Here is a 12,500-nt window from a genome sequence, read left to right as displayed (position 1 = left end):
AGCCTTCATCACCACGTGCAGCGGGGGGAGCTGAGGAAGGTGTTGGAGCCGGTGGAGATTGGCATCCAGGTGACACCAGAGGAAGAGGAGGAGGAGGTGGGAAGAGGTGGAAGGCGAGAGAGGACGCCCATCAAAGGAATTTGCCCCAAGCAGGAGAACCCAACGGCAGGTAGGCCCGATAAACACCCGCCCTTTAAACAAATAGTCCAGCTTTTTTATCACCCTAAATACAAATTACTTTTTTTTTTTTTAACCAAATATGTAACTGCACGCACACATACATAAATTACCTTTTTAGCTTTTGTGAGACATCCTGTTTAGACTTACCCCATCCTCTCCAGCAACAGAGAGAGAGAGAGAGAGAGAGAGAGAGAGAGAGAGAGAGAGAGAGAGAGAGAGAGAGAGAGAGAGAGATAGAGAGAGCGAGAGAGAGAGAGAGAGAGAGAGAGAGAGATAGAGAGAGCGAGAGAGAGAGAGAGAGAGAGAGCGAGAGAGAGAGAGATGTTCATTTCATTAAAGGGAGAGGACAACAGAGTGAGAGAGTGAGGAGAAAGAGGGGGGAGACAGGCACATTACCCACTCAAAGCCCTAAACCCACTCAAGGACTCGGCTAGTTGAAACAATTTGTGAAAAACGTGACAGAGAGACTCACCCCGACTTTCATGGAGGAATCCAGCCTAATCCATCTGCTTAAAAAGGTGAAAAGCTCATTAAAATTCAAATAAGCAAAGGAGGGAAAAAAAAACACAGAAAGAGGGATTAAAAGGAGGCTAGTTCCTCCCCCATTCAGAGAGGTAAAGAAGCAGTTTAGCAGGAGAGCAGCTGCGGGGGGAAGAGCAGTTATCTCTCAAACCAGTCAAGACGCTGAAAGAAAGCCAGAGGTGAAGAGCAGAGTATTCCAGTCTCTGATGAGAACTCCTCTCAGCTGTCCTGACTTCTCAGAGGTCACTGCTTGTAGAACCACAACTCTGCAGCTCAGAGCTCGACAGCAGGTATTCACCAACGACCAGCGGCAGCTAAAATGACTCACCAGTACCAACTCGTCAAAGATTAAAGCATATTGCACATTCTAGTTTGACATGTGTTGCAGTTGAAAAATACGCTGTGCATTGCAAACCAGTAGGGCTGTTGAGATATGATAATGTAGATCTTAGACCGTTCATACTCATAACTTAGAGGTAACATCAAATCTGTACTGCCAAGTTAACTTTTTTAAAAATTCTTTATCCAGCCTTGTGAAACAAACAAACACAGGACTACTTATGTTGGTGTTTTATGTTAACCCTCTTAACATAAAACCAATACGCATACCAGTCCCAGATGACTCGAGAGGTGTATTTCCTCTATAAACTAAATAAAAAAAAATATTTTCATCTGCAACTATCTGATTAAGACAGAATAATAGCATTGATTGGTCATGAGTATTTTTTTGGATGTGGAAATTTGGCGTAGAAACAATAATAAAAAATGTAAAATGATTTTGATGAGGAATAAACACATTGATGATAAAGAATTATGTGATAATAATTTAATTGCTTTAAGAAAATATTCAAAATAGACAAAACCTGTATCCAAATGTACGACATGCATACATTTGTTAATTTGTATTCTTAAATACACAAATGTATGCATGACATATCTACCGCTCAACCAATACTGATCAGTACCCTGAAGACCAAGCGTCTGTTGGAAGTGTTTTAGCTGCATGTAACTCTGGAAGCCCATTTATATCCATTCTTGGGACAGCACCACTCTATTATAGATGGGGCTCAGTGGAGAGCAGGGCCATCCTTCAATCAGAGGATCGGTGGTTCAATCCCCAGCTCCGCTAGTCCATGTCGATGTCTCCTTGGGCAAGACACTTAAGACATTTAACCCCAAATTAGTGTGTGAATGTGTGTGTTAGTTCTGATAGGCAGGTGGCACCTTGCATGGTAGCCCCTGCCATCCGTGTATGAATGGATGTGAATGGGTGAATGTTGACATGTAAAGCGCTTTGAGTGGTCGTAGGACTAGAAAAGAGATATACGTAAGTACAGTCCATTTACCATTTATACTGGTTTGCTCTCTTTGTGACACAAAAGTTTGCATGAAATCTGCCTAACATTTATACAAAACTACATAACTCAAGAAGAGGGAAATGTTGGCTCAAAGCCATGTGAGGAAACGCACTCACAGGTAACACTCCCGACTCTGTTTCCCCATTTAGTGCATTGGAGCAGGACAGAGCTCCTCTGAATGTGTCAGTCTGCGGTTTGGCCTGCGCTGTAAAACACTGTGTTTGGGCCTGAACTTCATCAATATTTTACCAGGCTGTTACAACTCTGCTAGGCAGCCGCAAAGCGCTGCTGTACACAGCACAGCCACCTGAACCTCTGAAAGCACGACACTTAGGTCTATAACTGGGCTCTGGCTTCACATTTAATGCTTAAAAATCGGAGCAGTAGGAGGATGCAAATAGCTCTAATACAATCCCAGAGTGCCTGCAGAGCTGCACTCAAGCATGTGCATTAATTGATTGGCATTGGTCACGTTATTAGGTCGGCATTATTCAAATTGATGTGCATAAGTATATCCCCCCCCCCCCCCCCCGTGTTTGAATGTTTGCCATATATCTAACTGTAGCCGTCCTATAAAATCAACTCCACATGTGCAGCGATAGAAGGTTTGAAATTGTAATTGCACAATATTTCCTCTTAATAGAACGCGCAATAATTTTCACATTAAAAGCCAAAACATATTAGCGGCTCAATTGGACGTGCACTACAGCAACTGTAAACTATATTGCTGCAATAACATTTTATGTTTCAAAATTACCCTCGGTATTTCACAATTTCCACATGAAATATGGCCAACTAGCACCTTATTAACACAAGGTGAGGACAGACGAGTTTATTAATGGAGCTGGAGTTTAATTTGGTGAGAACACGCTCAGCCCTGCTCATAATCAACAGGGGATTGAAATATGGCAGGTGGAATTTCCCTCTTTGTAAGTCAGACCGAGCTTTTCTTCCAATAGATTTTTACGCCTTTCATTGCAAGGGGGGGGGGAAAGGGAGAGAAGCAAGAGGAAGATAGATAGATAGAGAGAGAGAAAGAGAGAGAGATAGAGAGAGAGAGAGAGAGAGGGGGGGGGGGGGGGGGGGGAGTGTTCAGGGAGTTGGAATGTCAGTTCAGAACACAACTGGTGACGACGCTTCGTAACTGGCTCCCAGGAGCTCACACTACTCCTCTATTCTCAAGCTTTTTCACTTCCTTTTATTTCTCGTGAAGTGGAATACACATATTCACACACGAGACGATTTAAGGAAGGGTCCATTTTGATTATGAGAAAGTCACTGTAAAAGCATGTATACATGTTTACATATTGTGTAAAGAAATACTGTGAATGATACAAATCAGTGTTTGTCCTTGATACGGTGTAACTAAACCTTCAAAGATAGAAATCAAACGATATCATTTACCAAAAGGATGTCAGGGTTTAGGGTGTCATCATTTACAGAAGTACATATAGTAATGTTCTTATTTTTCTTTTTTCAACCCGTGTACGATTCTTTTATGGGACAGCAGTCAGCTTTCTCTTCACTTGTAATCCCGTTTTCTGGACGTAAATGATAGCCATCAAGGTTTACAGTGGGCCACTGTGTGTCTGTACATCACCACGGTAGGGAACATAACATGGAGAGTATCTGAAAGAACCATCCGAGACACAAACACACACTGCCTTCCAGCTGCTGATTTCTCCTCCTTTTTTTTTTTTTTTTTGTAAAATAATCATTAGCGATAACAAAACAACATTCTTTTTCTACATAACCTTAACAAACTGAATAAAATATATATATTTAACTATTCAATTAAATAAATAGTTAGAATTGTCTTTGGTATCTTTGTCATATACAAACATGCAATGAGGATTGCTGAGTTTGTTGATATTGTCCGATGTCAAATCTCTATTTGATCATGTGACAGTAAGATGGTGTGTGTGTGTCTGTGTGTGTGTGTGTGTGTGTGTGTGTGTGTGTGTGTGTTTGTAGTGTGCATGTTGTGCACTGGGGCCAATCGTAACAACCATACACTGGTTAGCCTGACATGCTGTCATTATCTCAACACAAAACCAGTACTTCTGTTCCTAGCCAAGAACACAAATCATCCGTGCGTTTTGATTTGAGTCCATGCTCAAATATGAATCCAAATAAACTAAAGCAAACAAGTGGGTTTAAATAAACCACACATGCTCATGGAACTGAAGTTGTTGAATGATAAGAAAATAAACATTTTATCTATTGTAAAATTACAGAGTTCCAATGAATTTAGCAGGGACACATACAAATGTACCTTAGCCGACAAAACCATCACGTTCAGAACGACTCCTCCGGTGTGTTCTGTAGTAACACACTATTCATTTCAGCCACCAGAGCTTTTATATTCTTGTCCAGCAGCACTTCACATTCACACATATACCCAACATCCACTGGTACGAGCACAGTTGTGTACTGGCCAGCAGGGTCCAGTTCCCCTTGCTCCACCTGTCTCTGGGTCTGGGGACATGAGTGGACAACCCTCTAATCACACACCCTCCAGACTCCCAGGTGACTGTCCGTCAGGTTAGATAAAACTCCACAGAGGTGGAACCCTGACAGTTTGAATTAGAGAAAAGAGAAGGAAAAATATAATTTTTACTTTAAGGCACACACATACATCCACGTAGTGTACACATATCAGCGAAGAGTGTTTAACACCACCTGACACAGTGCTCTGCAGCCCTTAAAGCCCTGTCAACTGGGGTTTAATTCAGACATTTAACCAAGTCTAGTTGGAGTGGAGAGGAACACACACACACACACACACACACACACACACACACACACACACACACACACACACACACACACACACACACACATGCATAAAGGGGCATGGAGTTTTGACAAGCTCAAATATGATGACACCCTTTTAATCTGACAGAGCCATTTGACAGGCTGTGTGTGTGTGTGTGTGTGTGTGTGTGTGTGTGTGCCAGCTGTCTAGCGCTACCTCTGCTTTTTACATCCGCTTTTTCTGTTGTTTTTTCCCAGCTGACTTTTTTTTTGTTTTCCAGTTGATTCTTTAACATTTTATGGTAACTTGTACACACCGAGAATAGGAGCTCTCTCTGTTTCTCTCGCTCTCTCTCTCTCTCTCTCACACACACACACACACACACACACACACACACACACACACACACACACACACACACACACACATTGAATGGAAAAAGAGACTAATTAATTTGCATAATTTCAAACTAGATGTTCAATACGCAGAGTAAGTTTGTATGTTTGAATCTTATGTAAACATTATGCACTTTGGACACACACACACACACACACACACACACACACACACACACACACACACACACACACACACACATCTTCAATAAATAATGACTGAGCACAGTGGCGTGTCCCGAAAATATTTACCATATGCTTATTTATCTTCCAAATGAAACTGCACAAAGACTTAACAAAGAGCTCCGGCACAGTGTCTGTGTGAGTGTGTGTGAGTGTGTGTGTGTGTGTGAGTGTGTGTGAGTGTGTGTGAGTGTGTGTGTGTGTGATATAACAGCCTGTACTTTAGAGGCATTACGGTGCCCGCTGCTCATGTTTTTTTGCGTTGTTTCAATAAAGCTGGGAGGCCTCTCGGATGGAGCGCCGGCCTTTTTGAAGTGGTAATTACTTTGGTTTGTATCGCTGCTCTCGCTCTCTCCCTGTCTGTCTCTACCTCGCTCACCCGCTGTATCCTGTGTGCTTTTGGCTAGATTCAGTTTGGGTGTTTGTGTGTGTCTGTGTTCACACACAGTATGATGCATTTTTAATCGGCCTGAAAGGATGTGGACGCTCACACACACACACACACACACACACACACACACACATACACATCGAGCAGTGATGTGTGTGTCTTGGAACAGTGATAGTCTTGGAACAGTCACTTGAAAAATGTAATTTATTACTTACTACTTGGTGAAGAAGTAATTACATTATTTGACTTATTGCTCCAGAGCACAATCCATGTCATTACTTGTTACATTCCTTTCTGTTACATCGTGTTCCTTCAAATTTACCTTCTCACTACTTCAAAGCTGCTGCCACACCCCCGTGCTATGCCTTCTGTATCAAACAACAAAACATTTTGCTCACTAAAATGTGTCTGAAGCACTGGATAACGGACTTCTACTATCTAACTACCTAACCTTGTTACCTTACCTTTAGGATTTTATTCAGACAAAGTTCTCGTACGGCTGCTTCTGTTGATTGAACAGTTGAGATTGTTGGCTTCTTCTGTTAAATGAGGTAAAAAGGTTTAGTATATTTATTTTAAAAGGTGTTGTTTTGGTATCGGTACAGGTATTGTATTGGTACTAGTACATGGTGACAGGAACTCCAGGTGTGTTTGTGGTTGCTCCGTTAGTGCGCTTGCTTTTCGGGCCCCATGGATGCGGACGATCGTTGGAAGGCTATTTTCATCTAAATTCTTTACCTCAAAATCAAAAATGTTTTGCTCCATGTGCCACCTTGAAACTTTCATGGGAATGAGCTCTGGCGTTGTATCGAGCTCTCTTTTATATATCTATGGTATTTACTGACCTTTACCAGCTAGCCATCTAACAAGTCATGTAAGATAGACGTGTAAAACAGAAACATTGTTGTTGTGGAGGCATCAAGCTAACATAGACTTCTACTGAGATGTAACGCTCCCATCCAGCTTTTTCGTCACAACTCATCGTCCTTTTGTAAATTCAGACTTGCTCTGTGTGTGTTTGAATGGTGAGATTGTGCGCATCCTTTTCTCCCTCCTCTCCTCTCTCCATTCACTTATTCTACCTTTCCTCTCTAAATCCAGCATCCTGGACGCAAACCAGACACTTACAGCAGACCAGCTGAGATATGAAGGCTTGAAAAGGCACAGGCAGAGCAGGGTACAGAGACATACATAGGCAGGAGAGGGAGAGAGTTTTCACCATTAATAGAGCATACAAAGGCATGTCGGCATCTCATGTGCTTCTTAGCATTTTCAAAATCCCTTTTTGCGATTTTCGCCTCGTCGCCTCTCTCTGCCACGTTAATCACTTTGCATGCGCTCATTTAAATATTAAAATTGTCTTTAATCATCAAAGCCAGTGAGCATCATGCATATTCATATCATCTTACCCCCCCCTCTCCCCTCCATCCCTCCATCCCCTGGATCTCAGGTTCATTACTCTGCCGCGCAGCCATTAGCCACTTCCCTAATCACACAGTTTACACACACGGACTAGTATGTATGCACGCACACACATGAACACAGCTAGCCACCAGCGCTAACCAGTGCTAATCCGCTAACTAGACTAAAACAAACAGGCATCCCTCCAGTCTAAACTGAACGAGCAGACTTGTCATCCATCCCGGCTGCTAGATGGCTGGAGCTGGGAGTATTTGTCAAGAGGCTCGATGAAACCCTAATTTGCATAATGACTTTGTAGTTCTGCATTAATAAAATTTGCATATGAAGCCGTGTTAATTACTCCTGATCAGCCTTTTTTGCATTCATGCATGGTAATTTTCAGCGACTTGCGAAAATTGATGTCCTGGCGTCAGGAATGAGATTGGTGGAGGAGGCTCTGTGTGTGTGTGTGTGTGTGTGTGTGTGTGTGTGAAGGAGGAAGAAGACGGGGTGCAGATGATGAAGACGGGATCGTGGTGTTGGTGTGTGTATTAGGGGGTCCGTAACTTTTACAAAATCTCCTGTAATTTTGGAGAGTCAAATGAGAGGCTTTTCAGTAAACACACATGACAGAGTCACAGAGGCTGGCTGCCAGCCATCTGTGACTCTATTGTTTACTCTCACTTCTTCATTTCAAACAGTAGAGACTTTATTTTGCACTCAGCTTCTCAAACTGTGCTTTTATAAATTAATTTTAGTTCTAATAAGAATATGTTTTCTTCTTTGAGGTACCGTCTTTTTGCTGTTGCTAATGTTTGCGTGTGTGTGTGTGTGTGTGTGCGTGTGTGTTAGCATTGTGATGTAATGTAGTGCAGTAGCACTTTTGATAAAACTCCCCCCTAAATAGAGTCTCCTCTGATGTGTAACCCTCAGAGGTCCCTGGACCCTGCTTTGAGAACCACTTGGTTTAGCAGCTACTGAGTAATGACGTTTACTTTGCTGCTTTTTTTTTTTTTTAATAGCTTTGGAAAATCAGCTTTCCTTTGATGAAAATGGCATCTAAGTGAGCGAAGGTTGATTTTAGAAGCTTTCCATTTATTTATAGCGTTTCCCTCAAGGACTAGCTCATTTAAATTCCCCACAGGGACGATCAGGTTGAACAAACCTCTTTCTAAATCTTCGTGGTCTCTCCAGAGTTTAGGCATTTATTCATGGCATTTTTTGTTGGCCTTTAGCTTGTGGTTTTGGCACGGGGCTTTGAATGTATAGTGTCATGTGTGTTTTTCTTAGAACGCAGATGGCATCGGTTCAGCCACGGTAGCTCTCGCTGCTCGTGCTAAACAACTAGTCTCTGTTAAACTTATCAATAATGTAAAGCGTCACTTCTTGTGCTTCCTGTGGTAGACAGTTGCTAAAATGTACGCAAAAATAATGTAGAACATGCTAGTTTTTGAACTGGCATACACTATTATCTCTGTTTGATTTGGAAGGATGAGCCAAAGTCCAGGGCTGCGGTGGAATTGTGAATTCTTTGTTTTGTTCGCTAAAGCTAGATTTTCAGTAATGCATTATGAATCATAGTATATGTATTACTAAGTCAGTGGCATTTTGTGTTACAGAACCTCTCACTTTTTTTTCACTTGCTATTGTTTTTATTGCAGTGTCACTTTGGTTTATATGGAGGATTAGGAACTGTGATGGCCTAAACATGATGATTTATTAAAGTTCCATCTTTAAACACAGAGGTAGATCTGCAGACCTTCCAATAACGATGACAGAAAATAATTATTTGTTTAATAAGAAACGTCACTGAATGAAAGTTCAGCCACAATTTGTAAAATCAGTCTAATAGAAAAACTTTGCAAAACTGACATTTCAACAACATTCACTTCAAGTGTCATCAGAGCCGTGGCGATCGCTCCGAGGGAAGTGTCATCTCTGAATAAACTATAGGTTCTTTGGTGAATAATCCCTCTGTCGAATGGAGAGACTTTCATATAGCGTGTTGGCTTCTGTGACTGAGAGATCAGATCAGGTGATAAAGACCTAGGTGTAGTTTGTTTCCAATTGTGTCCCTGAGCCAGAAGGTGTTGTCAGGCAGGTAGTATGTGAAAGTGAATAGAGAGAGGAGAAAGGCTGGAGGAGGCTGATTGGGAGGCTTTGTGGAGGTGACAATGGCTGGATGCAAAGCTACACTTCCCTCTGCACTCACATAGACTCACTGCTGATGATATTTCAGCACGCGAGCCCTCCAGGAAAGGCTGCTCCCTGCACTCGATCTGAATGCCATTGTCCGCTATGTAGGCTGCAGTGTGTGTATGTGAGAGTGTGTGGTTTACAGCAAAACTGTGCCTGCTGCTTCCAGTTTCCTGTGTGTCTGTGTGTGGGTGTCTGTGAGTCGGAGGGGGAGGGGGGGTTAATGTGTGAGAGTTTTGTGTCTAGACGCACCTTTATTGTTGTGTCAATTTGGACAAAATGTTTGTGTTTACGCTGCAATTTCTCTCGAAGCCAATCTGTAACGTGAGTGTACGTTTATTGTTTCAGCCAAATGTGTGTGTGTGTGTGTGTGTGTGTGTGTGTGTGTTTACATTGCAATTTGTGAAGGTGAAATGTCTGTAAATGTGTATGTGTTCGTAAAGAAGTGTCATTTGTGAAAATGTCTTTAGAGGCACATTCAGTTTTGTGTTTGCAGACTGATGTATCATTTTAAATCAAGGCAGAGCTCCATATGATCAGTTCTTTCAGTAACCCGACACATTTACCCGGTGAACCTCAAACTTGCCTTTTCCAACACTAATTTAGTAACAGAATGAAAGTGGGTGTCACATTCTGGCATATCTAGAAATATCCCATCTGCAGTCAAGAAATAACTCACAATATTTACATAGAAACAAATGCATGTTTTACTGCTTTTTATCTCTGATAGATGCAACACAAGTCAACCTATATCAAAGCTTATTTCATCATTACTAAGTTCCACTTAGAATGGAATCAATAAAAGAAGATACAGCATATCCAATGTCAGATGAAAATGTGGTGCAGTAACAAACATTTAGCACCAAAGATGGAGATCCAAAAAAATTAAACAGACTTTTTATTTCTAAGAACAGAATTGCATTTGTATTTGGCTACACACTGTGTCCTGTATGAATCAGGGTGCAAAGAGTTACAGTGTTACATCAAGCTCTCTGTGTCTGACTCCATGCTCAGTAGAACTGTGGTATCTTCCTACCACAGCGGGGGAATAAACTTGACAGTCATCTGGCCTGAAATTGGCTATAAAGAATGTTTGGCGCCCTGCTCATCGCCAAGTCTCTCTCTAGCAGCTCTTTTGCCTTTTTTTTGATCACCTGGAAATATCTCCTGTCTTCCCACGTAACACCGTGTCATTGTAGACTCTGAATTAACTCCTGAGTTGTGCTTGGACTGGGACCAAGTCGCAGGTATTTTCTGAGGCAGCGTTCTCCCTGCTGAGTCTCAGAGACGACGCTGCTCTTTCTCTTGTCTCCTCCTGCCAGAGCAGCCTGCTCTTCCTCACCGTCTTTGAGGATCTAAATCCGCGGCCGTTCCTTGTGTCGTCAATCAACCAGACACTGGTGGCTTTCACTTCGAGTCTGCATACAAGATTTGATTTTGTAAAGTCGGAGCGCTGCAAAACACATGCACACACACGCGCACACACACACACACACACACACACACACACCACCTCCGAAAAAGCTACTGCATACGGTCATGTTGATGCTTTCAAAACCTCTTTGGTCAAAACAGTCAGACTCTTGACTAAAAATAACTTGACAATATTGGCGCAGCACAATAGCAGGCGGCAGCGGCTCCAGCCCGGCCGCGCGGACAGGATGGGATTACCACAGTGTTTTGCTGCGTTGGGGGGACTCATTACTGCCCCTCTCCTCTACAATGGGCTGTTGGCGTTTAGCACCGGCCAAATCACCACTTAACAAAAGCTAATTTCTCACTTGGTTAAACTGGGAAGGATTAGGGGCTCTGTGACGGCGCAATCCATGTTTGGTGAAGAGTGAGGGATGGAAGGATGTTAGGAAAGGATTTAAACCTCAATTACAAGGGACTGAGGGCTTTTGTGTGTCCGTGGCGAAGGTGGGACACTGAGGTTTAGCGACTTCGCTGGAAATGTTTGCTTCCTTGTCGTGCATGCGTGTGTGTGTGTGTGTGTGTGTGTGTGTATTTGTGCTTGCAGCCGAGGGTGGCATAGCCTGACAAATACATGTTGATCCCCTTGTTTAGTAGGGTTTAAGTCTCCCCAGTTTCACATACTAGCAGAACTCGGGCTACACACGAGGAGGGACGGCTCACAATCAAAGCTTATGACACAACAGCAATTTAAACCCTTCCTGTTGGTGTCATGTGATGGAAACAGCAGATGGTTTTGGCTCATATCCACTTAAAACCCCTTAAAAACTCCTTCAAGGCGCTTTTTTCAGCTTAAAACCTCATAGGACGCAGTGCCACCCTACACCCCATTTAAATCACCAACACCTTTCCAATGTTGCAGTTGTGGGACCTATGCAACACACTGATTCTTCACACAGCTACTTCCTTCATTTTGTGTGCTTCTTACTTCACTCAGTGGCAGCAGGTTTTTTTTGTGGTCATTTGGGGCAGCCACTAAACACTTTTACCCTTAGACTTATTGGGACACTTGTGTTTCAAGCATTCCCCTTAGCATAGCATCTTCAAAACAAAGTCCTAGCACACAGTAGAAGCCTTTCCTGCCCCTTGTAGCATCCTACAGCACTGCATAAAGCCCTTAAGCACCTCTTAAAACCATTTATCACCACCCCCTCCACCACTGCAACCCGACCAACTTTTGCTGGCTTTTCCCTCTACCCAATATTTAGCAGATGTTGCTGTCTTCAGCGATCATATTCATCAATTTATTTGGTGTGAGGAACATTCTTGGTGGCACTGCAGTAAAACCAGAGCAGGGGTCTCTCTGTTGTCCCCCAGAACCAGATTTTGAGCTGCTTTCAGCATGAAGAAGGGAAGATGAGCGGGATAAGGCGGGGGTTAGATTTCCCTCATGAACACCAAACCCTTTCGTTTGTATCAAAGCTTTGCCTCACCCCCGCTGACACCCCTGAATTATTCACTTAGAGGAAAAGATAAACAAAGCTTGCTAGCTACAGTTGTTCTATTGATTTCTCTGGGCAACATCATAGATAACAAAAAGAGGGCCGGTGGAGAGAAGCTGGGCTGCTGCTGTCTCTCTTTTTTTCATCTGTAAATAAATCAATAACATGCGTAGTTTTTCTCCTGAGAAAGCAACCTGTGTC

At 42.7% G+C, this 12,500-nt stretch overlaps 1 protein-coding gene across 1 annotated transcript in view; it reads left to right on the top strand.

The window, feature by feature from the left end:
- The window catches only part of bcl11ba (BCL11 transcription factor B a), a 43,832-nt gene that overhangs the window by 10,996 nt on the left and 20,336 nt on the right, over nucleotides 1-12,500 (top strand). Inside the window, exon 2 of the mRNA XM_068717703.1 lies at nucleotides 1-169. This exon is cut by the window's left edge and continues 326 nt beyond it. Coding sequence (XP_068573804.1) covers nucleotides 1-169 — 169 coding nt within the window. The remainder of the gene's footprint in view (nucleotides 170-12,500) is intronic.

This window comes from Cebidichthys violaceus, unplaced genomic scaffold, assembly GCF_023349555.1.
Source record: "Cebidichthys violaceus isolate CVI_PGR_0920_01 unplaced genomic scaffold, fCebVio1.0.p SCAF_22, whole genome shotgun sequence".
Lineage (NCBI taxonomy): Eukaryota > Metazoa > Chordata > Actinopteri > Perciformes > Stichaeidae > Cebidichthys > Cebidichthys violaceus.
Note: the sequence above shows the minus strand (reverse complement) of the source record. Positions and strands in the feature narration are given on the sequence as shown.